Raw genomic sequence first — 17,801 nt, 5'->3', positions numbered from 1 at the left:
GCCACAATCTTTTTTTCTTGATTTCTTATAGTGTTTCTGAAAGCCAGAAAGTTGCCATTTGAAATGACTTTAGTTTTGTGTCGTGTCTGTGATCTGCTTTTTTTCTACAAAATTAAACAACTGAATGAACATCCTCCGAGGCCGGTGATTCCATAATTTTTGCCAGGGGTTGTATATATTAAACACCATAGGGTGCAGAAGTGAAGCATATCCGTCTATGTCCACATACTTCTACACAACACAAAATGTTCTGCCGCTGTTAATGGTCTTATTTGTGTTGTGTTAAGATAAGACTTCTTTGATCTCATGACCGGGAAATTCAATTGTTATAGCAGCATAGTTTCATCAATATCCTCCAAGTTTTGGAAAATGGATAGAAAAAACAGAATAATGAACACTGAGTGGGGAGAGAAGGCTCGGTCTGTATCTGTATTTAACGTTGAACATAAATGATCCCAAGAATTGTGAACAGCCGGAGATGATGATTTCTATGCACCCCCCCAAATTTTTGTTTGCAATAGCTGCAACAACAAGATTGGTTCTAATTAAAATGCTGGTAAAGCAAAACAAGGCTGGAATTACCCAGCAGCCAACGTGACACATTACATAAACTCAAAATATAATTATTCCAGTAATAATTAGCTGTTCAAGTATCAAGAGGGCCCTAATTGGTGCAACACCTTGTCTGTAAGCTTCCCCATTTACACTAAGAGAGTACTAACTGCAGTCTATTACCAAATCCAGCAATATCCAGCACCCCAATGAAGCTGGAAGAAGTCTTGAAGGGGAAACACTGGTTCACACGTTTGACGACGTGATCGAAGAGACGACTGTACACTGCCTTTGCCAAGGCATCACGAGCATTGTTTGCTTGTTCCACCTTCAGAGGCACCCTGGAGGGGGGAAAAACACCCCAAAAGTGGGACAGAAGAAGAGAGACACAGTAAGACGCTCTGAAACTTCAACTGGGACATCCTACTGTCTTTAAAAAATAAAACATTTTTTAAATGTGGAAGAATACAATTTAACTGTACTGATATGTTTAAGTTCTTTTTGTTGCACAGTCTGAATTCTATACTGAAACTCCTGCAGGTGACCATACTGAACTGGGGAGTTGGAGCTATAGGCAAGGTTATGAAAAATAAAAGATGAACCTTGAACTCCACTCGAGTCTCTAATGTCACTTTCATGTGTAATTTCTTTTAAATGATTTAGAGGGGTTGACTGCATGGACAAAGTGCAGCTCTACAGAGCCACAGAGTTCAAATCGGTTGACTCAGAGGGGAAGAAGCTAAATTTAAAATTTAAACAAGTCTGTCTTTTGCTATGATAGGTCTTCACTCACATTTTTCTTTTCATGCTCCCCATACTGTGATACAACTGATGTCACTGGACCTCAAAGGCAAATACATTCAGTTTTAAACATTTCACTGCCATTACAGATCGATATCTTTTGTGGTGTTGTTCTTTTGGCATCACTGACACAACATAACTGTCACCCCAGCCAATTAATCCTAACCTCCCAAGGGTATTGTGGACCTATCTGGGATTTAATGATAAAGCAGGACCCTCGACTCCACCTGCTCCCCAGACACGGGGCCTTTAGTGTAGCATGGCCATACCTACCCACCTCCTCAGATACACGCTGCATTATTTATGTGGAGAAAACACTTCCAGGCCAGGTCAACATATGGCCCACTTGAAAAATTAATCTTCCAAACCTGGCACTATCGCTCAAACAGCCCATCAAAATACACAAAAAGACAGAAAGAGTACTGATGCTACACAATATGATCGGAACACGTTTCTCCCTTTCACACCACAAATCCTCACTCAGTAAAGTGAAAGTGCAGCAAAAATATTACAAAACCCCCTCAAGCGTCTTGTATCACATGCATGTGTAAGTGACTGAACAGCAGGAGCAACAAGCAACTTCACTGCTTGAAATAATTTATCATACAGGGTCTTTATTATAAGATCACCAGATAAGAGGCTTAACTCTGTCTCTGCATTTAATCTCATTGTCTTGCACGTTAAAACCGTCTTAGTATGTTTCCTGACGATTAAAGCGGTTCTCAGATCTGTCATTCGCTCACTGCTGTCTGTGTGCCGAGAGGGTTTTTTTGTTTTTTGTTTTAGGTCAATAAATGTGACTGATTTCTTAGGAGCCTGCTGGTGTTCTCACTTGATAACTGTTCCTTTGGCGCCCCCTGCTGTCGTTAGCATGACCCTCGTAGTCAGGCTGACCCGCAGATCCTCCTGGTCCAGACCCAGTAGATCAGCGCAGTACTCCACAGAGTGACCAGACTGATTCTTTAGGACACACCCGCCTAAAACAGGCAGACAGACACATGAGCTCGAAACACCCTTTGAGTTTTAAATATGGTTCTGCAAAGATGTGCATGATGATACTTTGCTCTTTTCTCCATGTGCTTTTTAATTGTCATATTCATATTTCTGCAGATGATTGGAACAATAGTCTTTCCCAACATGTCTTGGTCAACCAAGGAAAAGACATTTTGCCTGGAGACATATTTCACCAACAAATCAGACCATTTGGAGCATCATTTTGAAAGGACAGGACTTTTATGTAAAGTGACCAAGATAACTGAAACTTTGGGGAATGGTGGCACGCAGACTGATGTTTAAGTCCAGAAAATTTCAAGATGTTTGGACCTTTGTAGGAGTTATTATCACCATATATTATCACCCTGTATGTTACCTTAAATCTCGATACACGAGAAGGATCTAGCCCTTACCCAGCTCATGATTAAGCTTACGATATTTGTGTTCTGTATCAATTTCAAACAGAAAAAAAAGAACAGTAATAAATACATTCTTCCATGCCGCACTTTGCCACTATCTGCTGCTGCTGTGTGGTTCTAAAGTTATAAGCATCATTTGCGCTCTTCTTTTAAAAACTGGGGAATGTTCTGGCTCACAAACCACAAAAAGGTATAATTATATGTTACAGAGGACATTATAATTTATCCTCAGTTGGAGGGTGGAGTCACATGAATGCAATTAGAGGGAGACACTTATTCACCAAACAACTTTGCTAAGTCACAGATTTGCTTCTATTACATATAACAACAAGAAATTGTATAAACTGTCCTAAAGGAAATGTACAACTAGAATTTACGAAAAGGTTGAGCATTTCTATGCATGGTGAAGATTTTTTTAATTGACATCTCTGAAATGTTTTTGCTGCAAATACAAGTAAAAGTCAGTTAAAATTTCAATAGTAACAATCATTGCATCAACTTGGCTATGTACCACAGGCCTTTAAGGTGGCAGTAATTAAACCATTACTTAAAAAGCCATCACTTGACCCAGCTATTTTAGCTAATTATAGGCCAATCTCCAACCTTCCTTTTCTGTCAAAGATTCTTGAGAGGGTAGTTGTAAAACAGCTAACTGATCATCTGCAGAGGAATGGTCTATTTGAAGAGGTTCAGTCAGGTTTTAGAATTCATCATAGTACAGAAACAGCATTAGTGAAGGTTACAAATGATCTTCTTATGGCTTCGGACAGTGGACTTATCTCTGTGCTTGTTCTGTTGGACCTCAGTGCTGCTTTTGATACTGTTGACCATAAAATTTTATTACAGAGATTAGAGCATGCCATAGGTATTAAAGGCACTGCGCTGCGGTGGTTTGAATCATATTTGTCTAATAGATTACAGTTTGTTCATGTAAATGGGGAATCTTCTTCACAGACTAAAGTTAATTATGGAGTTCCACAAGGTTCTGTGCTAGGACCAATTTTATTCACTTTATACATGCTTCCCTTAGGCAGTATTATTAGACGGTATTGCTTAAATTTTCATTGTTACGCAGATGATACCCAGCTTTATCTATCCATGAAGCCAGAGGACACACACCAATTAGCTAAACTGCAGGATTGTCTTACAGACATAAAGACATGGATGACCTCTAATTTCCTGCTTTTAAACTCAGATAAAACTGAAGTTATTGTACTTGGCCCCACAAATCTTAGAAGCATGGTGTCTAACCAGATCTTTACTCTGGATGGCATTTCCCTGACCTCTAGTAATACTGTGAGAAATCTTGGAGTCATTTTTGATCAGGATATGTCATTCAAAGCGCATATTAAACAAATATGTAGGACTGCCTTTTTGCATTTACGCAATATCTCTAAAATCAGAAAGGTCTTGTCTCAGAGTGATGCTGAAAAACTAATTCATGCATTTATTTCCTCTAGGCTGGACTATTGTAATTCTTTATTATCAGGTTGTCCTAAAAGTTCCCTAAAAAGCCTTCAGTTAATTCAAAATGCTGCAGCTAGAGTACTGATGGGGACTAGCAGGAGAGAGCATATCTCACCCGTGTTGGCCTCTCTTCATTGGCTTCCTGTTAATTCTAGAATAGAATTTAAAATTCTTCTTCTTACTTATAAGGTTTTGAATAATCAGGTCCCATCTTATCTTAGGGACCTCGTAGTACCATATCACCCTAATAGAGCGCTTCGCTCTCAGACTGCAGGCTTACTTGTAGTTCCTAGGGTTTGTAAGAGTAGAATGGGAGGCAGAGCCTTCAGCTTTCAGGCTCCTCTCCTGTGGAACCAGCTCCCAATTCAGATCAGGGAGACAGATACCCTCTCTACTTTTAAGATTAGGCTTAAAACTTTCCTTTTCGCTAAGGCTTATAGTTAGGGCTGGATCGGGTGACCCTGGACTATCCCTTGGTTATGCTGCTTTAGACGTAGACTGTGGGGGGGGTTCCCATGATGCACTGTTTCTTTCTCTTTTTGCTCTGTATGCATCACTCCGCATTTAATCATTAGTGATCGATCTCTGCCCCCCTCCACAGCATGTCTTTTTCCTGGTTCTCTCCCTCAGCCCCAACCAGTCTCAGCAGAAGACTGCCCCTCCCTGAGCCTGGTTCTGCTGGAGGTTTCTTCCTGTTAAGAGGGAGTTTTTCCTTCCCACTGTTGCCAAGTGCTTGCTCACAGGGGGTCGTTTTGACCGTTGGGGTTTTTCATAATTATTGTATGGCCTTGCCTTACAATATAAAGCGCCTTGGGGCAACTGTTTGTTGTGATTTGGCGCTATATAAAAAAAAAGTTGATTGATTGATTGAACTTTAAATTTTGGGATGTGGATGATGTAAGATATCAATGTCATACACGGGGACACAGCCACACCGCTCCGTGCACACCTGATCCCATCAGATCTCAGAAGTTACTCAGAGGTCCTGATTAGTATGTGGCTGGGAGAACACGGAAGAAGACCAAGAGGTGTACACGTTTCTCCATGGAAAAGTGGACTTGTGCCAGGAAGGGCATCCTTTGTAAAACTTGTGTCAAATCCCAATGCGGATCTTTCCGGCATCCACTGTAGCAACTGTGGGAAACCAAAAGAAAAGAAAATTAAGTTCTTTTCGTTTCTCCCTTTTTCACCCTGGGTTGCCACAGGAAATCCAACATGGACCTGCATGTTGATTTGGCACAAGTTTTACGATGGGTGCCCTTCCCGACACAATTCAATTTCAATTTTCAATTTATTTTCATTTATATAGCGCCAAATCACAATAATGTTGCCTCAAGGCGCTTCACACAAGTAAGGTCTAACCTTACTAACCACCAGAGCAATGGTAAGGAAAAACTCCCTCTGAGGAAGAAACCTCAAGCAGACCAGACTCAAAGGGGTGACCCTCTGCTTGGGCCATGATACAGACACAAATTACAGAACAATTCACAAAATGAATATACAGGAAATGCTGTTGGTGCACAGGACAGGAGGGTCTCCAGCACAAATACTACACCCATCTCTGGATGGAGCTACACCTTAAACAGAGAGAAAAAACAGACTCAAGCATGAGAAAGACAAAAAATACAGTATAATTTGTCAACATTAAACAACAAGAAAAACAGGAAATACTAAGGTGATCACTGGCCACTAGCCCTAAACTTCACTAAAAGACCCAGAATTTAGATAAAGTTGAGGCTGCGGCACGCTCCAATTACTAATAAAATGAATTAAAAGAGTAGAAAGCGTAAAACAAAACTATACCAGTATGCTGCCATATGAAAGGGAAAATAAGTGCGTCTTAAGTCTGGACTTGAAAGTCTCCACAGAATCTGACTGTTTTTTTGATGCAGGGAGATCATTCCACAGAACAGGGGCACAATAAGACAAAGCCCTGTGACCCGAAGACTTCTTAGGGACACAAAGTAGTCCTGCACCCTGAGAACGCATGCCCGGGCCAGTACGTAAGGTTTAATTAGGTCAGCTAGGTAGGGAGGTGCGAGTCCGTGAATAATTTTATAGGTTAGTAGCAGAACCTTAAAATCTGATCTCACTGGGACAGGAAGCCAGTGAAGAGACGCCAAAATGGGTGTAATGTGGTCAAACTTTCTGCTTCAACCACATATTATGCAATTCCACATAATATGGAGGGGAAAAAGGTCAACATCATACACAGAGATAGAAAAGGTGAAAACTCAGTAACTGTGACATTTTGTGTCAAACCAGAGTTATGGTATTGTAAAAAGAAAACAAGGCAAAGATATCGACACCGTGAGGTTTTTCTTTTTACATATGTAGCAAAAGCAACAGCTGAAAAAATGGAAGACCTTGGTGGATTGCTGATAACAACATGAGAATGGTTTAAAAGACAAAATGTGCCACCAAGAACCAAAAATTTATCATCATAGTTGTAAATATCTTGTCCATCTCAGACTGCTTTTCTTCCTCCTTTTAACATTTTAAAGGATTAAACACCACAACCACATGCAGTTAAAGAGGGGTATGAAAAGTGTTATATGTGACGTTAATTTAATTTTAAATGATGCTGCGGGATGCCGGAATTTGTGATACAATCTCCCACAAATGCAGTGCAAAATACTGTGAAAATGCATCAGCGTATGTACCAATAATTGAAATGAGATGAAATGAGAGCATCACATCTTGCCATGAAAATTTCCTAAATATCTGCATGTGTCCAACCTGAGGTGCTCCCTGTCTCCTCAAAGTCAATGTTGCCGAGGTGCAGAACTCCAGCTACAACCCGGAACAGGTCCAGTTTCTCTGTGTCGTCCAGACCAATCTTCTTCATAGCCACACACATCCTGTTAAAGTCAGCCAGATCATCAAGAAGAGGGTCCTTCAGAGTACCCACCTTTAAATGCTGTGAAACACAGGGTTCACAATTCACTCATGAAAAGCAAGATATAGATAAATAATACTTTGTGTGTGTGTGTGTGTGTGTGTGTGTCTATATATTTTGTAGCCTTTTCTAGCCACAGACATACCAGTGGCTAGAAAAAGGCCGGCCTACAGGACAGTACAGAGGCTCTGATCATGGCAGCAAAAGAACAAGCCCTAAGCACCAGATCCATAGAGGCAGGAGACTACCACAGCCGACAGGACCCAAGTTGCAGACTGTGCAAATGTGCCCTAGAAACAGTCCAGCACATACTATCAGGATGCAAGATGCAATGTGGGACTCATACACTGAGAGGCACAACCAAGTGTACAGAAGGGATCTTCAACTCCAGTTCTCGATGGCTGGTGTCCTGCAATTTTAGATGTGTCACTGCTTCAACACACCTGAGTCAATTAATGTGATCATTAGCAGCACTATGAAGAACTTGACTGCATACTGAGGAGGCGATTCAGGTATGTTGGACCAGGGACACATCTAAAAGGTTCAGGTTCAGGAGTTGGTGTACAGGAACATTTGTTCCACATACATATTAGAAGTCCTCAAGCTCCGATTGAAGACACCATCAAAGGTGGCTGAGAATCACAGGGCTATGGTTCTGTGGGACTTCCAGTTCCAGACAGACAAGCAGCTGCTGGCCAACCAACCAGATACAGTGGTGGTTGATAAGGGAAAGAAAACTACAGTTGTGATCGATGTGGCAATCCCAGCAACATCAGAAAGTATCAAGGGCTGAAGGAGCAACTGGAGCAGATGTGGAAGGTGAAGTCCAAAGTGGTCCCAGTGGTAATAGGAGCACTAGGAGCTGTAACTCCCAAATTGGAAGAGTGGCTCCAGCAGATTCCAGGCACAACAACAGAGGTGTCTGTCCAGAAGAGTGCAGTCCTAGGAACAGCTAAGATACTATGACAAATCCTCAAACTCTCAGGCCTCTCTGGTAGAGGTCCGAGCTTGAGGAACACACATATCACCTGCCTGGGGGGTGAGAGGGAGATACAAAGCAAACATTTATATTAAAATAAAAATGTACTCCAATACCTCAGTGGGACATTGAATGCAGAAAGAAAAGCATGCAGCCGGAAACACCAGTGAATGATTTTCCACAGAAGAAGAGAAGAAGAGTAAAACTAAAGAACTCAGATAAACGTAGACTGTTTGCTTCATACATTCATAAAAATCCACTTGGGATAATGTAGTTGGAACTGAACAGTGACCGGTTGAAGCGGACAGGAATAATTTAATAAGGTTGAACAGTTATAAGTAAATTTAACATTCTAATTAGAATGTGGGGTATCTTATTAACAGCATTTATTTATTATTACAAGACCAAAAGACCTTAATTCCACATTTGCTCTGTTTTTCCTTTGTGAGCTGCAGCTAAACTGCACAGTTGTTTCATCAATTAGCCAACTGACACTACTGACAACAGTTCTGATCATGAAGTGATCATTTTAGGTTGTATATCATGGAAATATGGATGCAAATATTTTTAAAAAAACGACGGCTTCTTCATAATAGTTTTAACTGATGATATTTAATCATACAGAGATTTAATCTTGACACCGTGACAAGTAAAATATCAATACTGTGCTCTACTCTTCCCACTAATTCATTAAACTGGACTCAAGAAATATTGAAAATGTGAATGTAATGATTTAATGTTTGTGTTTAGTGTTATAAAAGTCTGCATACTCTTAAAATCTACTATCTTGTCTTTTATATTTTTATTTATAGTAGTTTCAAACATTTTACACATATTTCAAAAGCATCATTAAAAAAATGATCATATTATCATAAAGAAGTCTGACCATTTCTCGAACTCAAGGCTACTCAAATTGGTGTTTACTGATTATAAGGATTTGAACGTATTATTTGTTTTATATCACTAAAAGCTGAATATCCTAATTGGGGAATGATCAATCAATCAATCAATCAATTTTTTTATATAGCGCCAAATCACAACAAACAGTTGCCCCAAGGCGCTTTATATTGTAAGGCAAGGCCATACAATAATTATGTAAAACCCCAACGGTCAAAACGACCCCCTGTGAGCAAGCACTTGGCTACAGTGGGAAGGAAAAACTCCCTTTTAACAGGAAGAAACCTCCAGCAGAACCAGGCTCAGGGAGGGGCAGTCTTCTGCTGGGACTGGTTGGGGCTGAGGGAGAGAACCAGGAAAAAGACATGCTGTGGAGGGGAGCAGAGATCGATCACTAATGATTAAATGCAGAGTGGTGCATACAGAGCAAAAAGAGAAAGAAACAGTGCATCATGGGAACCCCCCAGCAGTCTACGTCTATAGCAGCATAACTAAGGGATGGTTCAGGGTCACCTGATCCAGCCCTAACTATAAGCTTTAGCAAAAAGGAAAGTTTTAAGCCTAATCTTAAAAGTAGAGAGGGTGTCTGTCTCCCTGATCTGAATTGGGAGCTGGTTCCACAGGAGAGGAGCCTGAAAGCTGAAGGCTCTGCCTCCCATTCTACTCTTACAAACCCTAGGAACTACAAGTAAGCCTGCAGTCTGAGAGCGAAGCGCTCTATTGGGGTGATATGGTACTACGAGGTCCCTAAGATAAGATGGGACCTGATTATTCAAAACCTTATAAGTAAGAAGAAGAATTTTAAATTCTATTCTAGAATTAACAGGAAGCCAATGAAGAGAGGCCAATATGGGTGAGATATGCTCTCTCCTTCTAGTCCCCGTCAGTACTCTAGCTGCAGCATTTTGAATTAACTGAAGGCTTTTTAGGGAACTTTTAGGACAACCTGATAATAATGAATTACAATAGTCCAGCCTAGAGGAAATAAATGCATGAATTAGTTTTTCAGCATCACTCTGAGACAAGACCTTTCTGATTTTAGAGATATTGCATAAATGCAAAAAAGCAGTCCTACATATTTGTTTAATATGCGCTTGGAATGACATATCCTGATCAAAAATGACTCCAAGATTTCTCACAGTATTACTAGAGGTCAGGGTAATGCCATCCAGAGTAAGGATTTGGTTAGACACCATGTTTCTAAGATTTGTGGGGCCAAGTACAATAACTTCAGTTTTATCTGAGTTTAAAAGCAGGAAATTAGAGGTCATCCATGTCTTTATGTCTGTAAGACAATCCTGCAGTTTAGCTAATTGGTGTGTGTCCTCTGGCTTCATGGATAGATAAAGCTGGGTATCATCTGCGTAACAATGAAAATTTAAGCAATACCGTCTAATAATACTGCCTAAGGGAAGCATGTATAAAGTGAATAAAATTGGTCCTAGCACAGAACCTTGTGGAACTCCATAATTAACTTTAGTCTGTGAAGAAGATTCCCCATTTACATGAACAAATTGTAATCTATTAGACAAATATGATTCAAACCACCGCAGCGCAGTGCCTTTAATACCTATGGCATGCTCTAATCTCTGTAATACAATTTTATGGTCAACAGTATCAAAAGCAGCACTGAGGTCTAACAGAACAAGCACAGAGATGAGTCCACTGTCTGAGGCCATAAGAAGATCATTTGTAACCTTCACTAATGCTGTTTCTGTACTATGATGAATAAAACAAGTAAAATAATACTACAGTGGACTGTGAGGAGTGAAATAAACCTATTTAAAGCACTCTGTGACATTTTGAAAATTAAAGGGCAAAGTAATAAAAAAAAAAAGTTGACAGATTTGATCACATTCAGTCTCAATGGACACTATTTTCAAACAGACATCCTTTTGGTCTTTTTAGACACCTTTTCAGTATCAATGAAATATTTTTGATTCCAAGCTTTATGAATTTTGGTTTTCTTATGTATTTTGGGTCAAGGATGAATGCCGCCAAATGAAAAGTTGATAGGGCAATTATTTTTGGAGAAATTACAGATATTACACAACAACAGTGAACAATGGACATTGATAATTACATTCTGGACTCACACGCCATTCCAAATCATGACAGAAACTTTGCATAATTTATTACCACCCTTGAAAAATGTCAGTGACCTATTTTATAAACAGTACCCAATCTAGAGCCCATGGATCTCCACAGGCAAGGTGCTAGTTCATTTTAAAAATGCAATCAAGAGGACTAAAACAAAGCCATGATCAGATTTAAATTATATTATTCTTCATTTATCTGCCGTAGCCTAACATTATATACTCCATTGCCTGTATATTCGTTTGGTGAATTGTTTTGTAATTTGTGTCGGTAGCATGGCCCAAGCAGAGGGTCACCCCTTTGAGTTTGGTCTGCTTGAGGTTTCTTCCTCAAATCATCAGAGGGAGTTTTTCTTTACCACTGTTGCCTGTGTGCTTGCTCTGGGGATTAGTAAGGTTAGACCTTACTAACATTTGGGAAGTACCTTGAGGAAGCTTTGTTGTGATTTGATGCTATATAAATGAAATAAATTGAATTGAATTGACTGCATATACATGGAAATACTTGTTTCATGTTATAGAACTGTTCAGCTCTGTACAGTAAGAGTGGATAAACTGAATACAAGCAAACATCTTTGTATTTGTATCAATTCAAACCCAATCAGACCTCCAATCACATGCAAAGATATACAGGAAAAGTGCACTGATTTTTTTTTTTTTTTTTTTTATAGCTTGAATGAAAAATAACAGAATATGAAACCTGAGAATTTCAGGGTTTAATTTAGGAAAAACACAGAACAAACATCAAGCCAGATGAGGAAAAGAAACATCACCTTGTGGTCCTTAAACACACACAAATGTAGCAGGTATGAAAGAATATAATATTAGAACTGACAGACATTCTACATCACATAGCTCACAAATTTTACATCAATATAACAGTCTTCATTATGCATTCTGTAAGCTGAGTGTATATTATACATATGGATTAGAAATGGTGAAATCTACACGGTTAGCAATAGTATTTCCAGTAACTCAAATGAGAATAAAAATCAAAATACAAAAACAAAAAAGTGAGTGTAGGTTGAACTATTTTAAAAAGGAAACATACTGTAAGATATAACTGACCTTGAAAGCAAATTTTATAGTTGGGTAGGGAATTAGTCAACTGAGAGAAAACTGAAACCTACTTTTGTTGACCTGATCTTCCAAAACACTGATTATCATTTGCACAAAACAATATTATTGCGTCTCAGAAAACAAGGGAAATGAACATTTATAATTAGTTCCCAAGAGATCACCTTTCACGCTTATTCTTCTAATTGTTTTCTGATATTAATTACACATCTCCTGAAGGATTTGCAGCACAGCACAACAAGGCACCCCCCCCCCCATATGTCTTACATAATTCATCAAATACACTAACCTGAACTCAAAGCATGTCATAAAATATTCCTATTGAGCAGTTCCTGCATATCATTCTGAAATGGTAAGTACTTTCTTAGAATAGTTAATATTTCCTTTCCTAGAAGTTCTTAATTATAAGCACAGAGGAAAAGACAAGACTCTACATGAAGCACATTTGAATAATTTCTGCCAATAAAGTTCTCTGGAATACAACAGACAATCATAGCACAGTTGTTTACATATTGACATGCATATAAAATAATTTAAAGTCATTAAAATGCCATTTTGGTAGGAATTAAGTAAAAGAAAAATGTTGCATTACCTCTGAACTCTTGCGGTTGTGCATTATTTGTCTGTCAGAATCCTTGCTGGCAAAGTATCTTGTACATCCTCTATTCAGGTACTAAAAACACACACAAACAAACAAAAAATACCTTTCAAAAACTACTATTATTTTGATCATTTCAATACATGCACACAACCTACTAAAAATGTACAAATTTTTAAATCTAAAATATTCACACTGATGTTTCCAATAGTGTTAAAATGTTCATGATTTAACTTTGTGACACTTGCAAAAGTGCATTTTTTGGGTTGGGGACATTCTTTGCAGAAACACACACACAAAAGCTGCAGGTTTTATTTAAACCCACAACCTTTAGGTATGAGGCAACAACACTGTCATAGCACCACTACTGTAATCGCTCAGAATGTGTCACAAGAAACCCCATTTCTCATTCAATTACACATTGAGATGGTTAAATTGGACTTGTATAGACTTGAATCAACACTGACATGGTCATCTTTGAGAACGTCAACACTGTGCAAGGGTTAGCACCAAGGGTATTAAGAAAATCAACCGTGAAATAGTTGACTGAGCATTTAACACTTGCTGGGTACACACACACACACACAAACCTGGATTTATTTGAGAGACAATAAATTTCTTTTTATCCTGATAAAACATCACGTTCCACGTTCTGGTGTCTCTGCGGCCCACTCACCCTGAAGCTGTCTGGGGAATCCAGATGGAGTTTTTTCTTGATGTCCTCAGATGCCCCAGCACACAGCCGGTAGAAGATGTGGTAGTTCCTTTCATCGTTGCTTTGCATGCAAATCCTGGACTTCTCCAACAGGTAATGGGAGACAAATCCGCCAACAACCGCATTCTGGTGACACAAGCCAATAGTTAGCTCCTTAATACCGTTTTTGAGATTCATGGTCCTTGCACAGAAAATCTAAAAATCTAATTCAGAGCAGACATGGGGCCAAATACAAAAGTATTTGTATTTAAAATACTTAAATACATTTTTCGGAGTATTTGTATTTTCTGATTTTGAATTCAAAGTATTTGTATTTCAAATACATCGCCAATCCCAAGTATTTCCAAATACTTTTACAAATACTTTTTCAAATACTTTTCACACTTGGGAATCTCTGTGACACCGTGTTGAATATAGATTGTGATAGTTTGATTACTGCCTGTGATATTATAATAGTGAATTTGTGATAAAACATTCAATCCTTTACTTATCAACAGTATTTGGTCATGGTATTTTCACAATAAATTGTCACTGGTTTATCAGTTTTTGTGGTGATTTGTTGTTTATAGTTCACAGAAAGTATTTGTATTTGAAATACTCAAAATATAAAGTATTTGTATTTGAAAAAGTACAAAGTATTTGTATTTGTATTTGGAATTCCAAAATCTAAAGTATTTGTATTTGTATTTAAATACAATGCAAAGTATTTGACCCCATGTCTGATTCAGAGGTGATCAATTACCTTCTCATTGAAGTGGATTTCTACAAACTTCCCAAAGCGACTACTGTTATTATTCCGAACTGTCTTTGCGTTCCCAAAGGCTTCAAGTAGGGGATTTGCTGAGTTTTGGAATGAAAAACAGTTGGATGTCATTTTTCCAAATGTTTATTTTTACTGTCAACCCCACTAATCCTTTTTTGGTCCGTTGTCATTTTACCTTCTACAATTCTCTCGTCAATGTCTTGACCTGTTCCATATGAAGTGGTGAGGTATCTGCAAAAGGGGAATGACATAAGAATGACAGTGACCATGATGAAAACATCAGAATGCAGCACATAGATTACAAGTCTGTCAAATATAGATATACGAGGGCTGTCCGTAAAGTATAGGTCCTTTTTATTTTTTTCAAAAACTATATGGATTTCATTCATATGTTTTTACGTCAGACATGCTTGCACCCTCGTGCGCATGCGTGAGTTTTTCCACGCCTGTCGGTGACATCATTCGCCTGTGAGCACTCCTTGTGGGAGGAGTCGTCCAGCCCCTTGTCGGAATTCCTTTGTCTGAGAATTTGCTGAGAGACTGGCGCTTTGTTTGATCAAAATTTTTTCTAAACCTGTGAGACACATCGAAGTAGACATGGTTCGAAAAATTAAGCTGGTTTTCAGTGAAAATTTTAACAGCTGATGAGAGATTTTGAGGTGATTCTGTCGCTTTAAGGACTTTTCACGGTGCGAGACGTCGTGCAGCGCTCTCAGGCGCCGTCGTCAGCCTGTTTCAAGCTTAAAACCTCCACATTTCAGGCTCTATTGATCCAGGACGTCGTGAGAGAACAGAGAAGTTTCAGAAGAAGTCGGTTTCAGCATTTCAGCGCCAGTCTCTCAGCAACTTCTCAGACAAAGGAATTCCGACGAGGGGCTGGACGACTCCTCCCACAAGGAGTGCTCACAGGCGAATGACGTCACCGACAGGCGAGGAAAAACTCACGCATGCGCACGAGGGTTCAAGCATGTCTGACGTAAAAACATATGAATGAAATCCATATAGTTTTAGAAAAAAATAAAAAGGACCTATACTTTATTGACAGACCTCGTATAAGAGATGCAAACACATATTTTCATGATTACTAGCCTTGTTTGTCAAAGAAGTTCCATAATTTTACACATGCGGCTCTAGGAGGAACAATAATGGAGTACATATTGACTTTCTGTCCAATCTGCCCAATTATTCCCTTTAATGGGACCTGTTTTTTTTTTTTTTTCTTTTTACACTCTGTAGAGCAGCCTTCTAAAATCAAAGCAGAGAGGGAGGGCAGGTGGTAAATAGCTCTGCCATGTGTGACTCATTTCCATTTGGAGCTGACAGCACAATCGAAACCATGTATAAAAACAGATGGCAAAGGTGTGGAGAGAAACCTTTTTGTCTTGCCACTGAATTTCAGATTGAGTCCAATTTAATGCGACATGACTGCCAATATATGGTGCTTATTTCAGTTGATGCTAAGTTGTTATCTGCAGATCTCGATGCAGAAAAGTTAATATGCAACAATGAAAAACTACTGGAATTTCATACCTGAGGACAAACTTGGTGTTTTCAGTCTTTCCAGCACCAGATTCTCCAGAGACTATGATGGACTGGCTCATCTTTAGCACCTTCATGTCCCTGTAGGCTTTGTCAGCTGAAATGAAAAATATAATGTTTTGTGTAAAGGTTGCTTCGTTTCACCTATGTAGTGTTCGTTACAGTTTTCCTGACATCTGATAGAATACACTACATTGCTCTGTTTGTAACTAGGGATCCTGTCCTTAGGGTGAACTAATTTCTGTCTCAAGGTGTTAACCGGTTTAAAGTAAACTGGGATTTTGTGCTGTCTGAAGATCCTCTGTAGTTTTTCCCCTACTCCTGCTAAATAAGGGAGAGACACTCCTCTTCTTCTTGTCTCCGCCTCCTGTCTATCTGGTCTCTTTGTTCTCTGGGACTTCTGCACTTTGTCCAGGGACCATTGTGGGTACCCACATACTGTGAAGGCTTTCCGTACAAGTTGTTGTTCTTTAGCCCTTCCCTCTGCAGTTGTGGGCACCTGTAGGGCTCTGTGTTGAAGAGTCCTGATCACCCCGAGCTTGTGTTCAAGGGGGTGGTTTGAGCCAAAGAGCAGATATTGGTCAGTGTGAGTGGGTTTTCTGTAAACCTCTGTCTGGAGCTGCCTGTTCTCTCCAATCGTAACATTACAGTCCAAGAAGGCTAAATGGTTGTACAGGGTACAGTCTGTAGTATGTGCGGCTATAAGAAGAAAATCATTAGCTACCTCCAAAACCTGGAGAAAGATGGACTCATCGACAGGCAGACATACTACAGACTGTACCCTGGGGATGCCACTCCGTGCATCTATGGACTGCCCAAAATCCACAAACAGGACGTGCCACTCAGGCCTATTGTATGTAGCACAGATTCCATCACATATAATTTGGCCAAGCACCTCAAGTGGATTTTGGCTCCTCTAGTGGGTAACTCAGACCACCATGTGGAGAACACACAAGATTTTGTGAACAAGATCAAGGACCTGCAGCTGGAGGCAGATGAAACAATCGTGTCATTTGATGTGACTTCGTTGTTCACCTGCATCCCCACCGCTGAGGCCATCTACAAGAGTCAAGACAGAAGTCAGATGACTAGAGCAAGAATTTTAGCTGAGGTAGCTTCTGCGATTTGAAGCGAAACGTCCTCGCGTCAAGCAACCCAGTCCAGGGGTGTGTTCTATCCTGCAGAATACTGCTTGCTCGGCGGAGGCAGTGAGTCCTAAAAACATCATCCGATGAGGGCAGAGGGAGACCAATGATCTTTTCTGCCGTTCTTATGACTCGTGTGATGGATTTCTTATTGTTTTCAGAACAGTTTGCAAACCATGCTGTAATGCAATAGGTTAAACACTCTCGATGGAGCAATGATAAAAGGCCTTGAGCAGCTCAGCCAACAGGTTGTTCTTCTTCAATGCTCGTAGAAAATAAAGCCTCTGATGAGCCTTTTTGACCACAGCAGATGTGTTTACTTCCCATTTAAGATCCTCTGTGATCCAGGTGCCCAGACATTTAAAACAAGAGACCCTCTCTACTACCTCACCTTTGATGGTTAAGGGAAAGGGGTCATCCTTGCGCTTCCTGAAGTCAACTATAATCTCTTTGGTTTTCTTGACATTCAGGGTCAAATTATTTTCTGTGCACCATTCAACTAGCCTTTCAACTTCATCTCTATAGGCTGCCTCGTTGCCGTTGAAGATCTGTCCCACCACAGTAGTGTCATCAGCAAATTTTATTAACGTATTTGAAGGATGGGTGGGAATACAGTCATATGTATAGATGGAATAAATCAACGGACTTAGCACGCAGCCTTGTGGTGCGCCAGTGCTAAGAGACAGACTGGAGGATAGATGTGGGCCCAGTTTGACTGCCTGTGGGCGGTCAGATGGGAAATCCTTAATCCATGCACATAAGGTATTGCTAAGGCCTAGGTTGAGGAGCTTTGTGACCAGCTTACTGGGTACAATTGTGTTGAAAGCAGAACTGTAATCTATAAAAAGCATTCTCACACTT

At 39.8% G+C, this 17,801-nt stretch overlaps 1 protein-coding gene across 4 annotated transcripts in view; it reads right to left on the bottom strand.

The window, feature by feature from the left end:
- Positions 1–17,801, bottom strand: part of myo6b (myosin VIb) — a 110,658-nt gene that overhangs the window by 66,864 nt on the left and 25,993 nt on the right. For 2 of the 4 annotated variants that reach the window (XM_034195623.1, XM_034195625.1), the window contains 9 exons: positions 15,787–15,892; positions 14,432–14,487; positions 14,236–14,333; positions 13,455–13,619; positions 12,773–12,853; positions 11,877–11,885; positions 6,972–7,152; positions 2,186–2,330; positions 736–893 (listed from right to left, as the gene is read on the bottom strand). In XM_034195623.1, the coding sequence (XP_034051514.1) occupies positions 736–893; positions 2,186–2,330; positions 6,972–7,152; positions 11,877–11,885; positions 12,773–12,853; positions 13,455–13,619; positions 14,236–14,333; positions 14,432–14,487; positions 15,787–15,892 (999 nt within the window). The remainder of the gene's footprint in view (positions 1–735; positions 894–2,185; positions 2,331–6,971; positions 7,153–11,876; positions 11,886–12,772; positions 12,854–13,454; positions 13,620–14,235; positions 14,334–14,431; positions 14,488–15,786; positions 15,893–17,801) is intronic. The other 2 variants (XM_034195624.1, XM_034195626.1) reach the window with 1 other exon arrangement.

This window comes from Thalassophryne amazonica, chromosome 19 (assembly GCF_902500255.1).
Source record: "Thalassophryne amazonica chromosome 19, fThaAma1.1, whole genome shotgun sequence".
Lineage (NCBI taxonomy): Eukaryota > Metazoa > Chordata > Actinopteri > Batrachoidiformes > Batrachoididae > Thalassophryne > Thalassophryne amazonica.
Note: the sequence above shows the minus strand (reverse complement) of the source record. Positions and strands in the feature narration are given on the sequence as shown.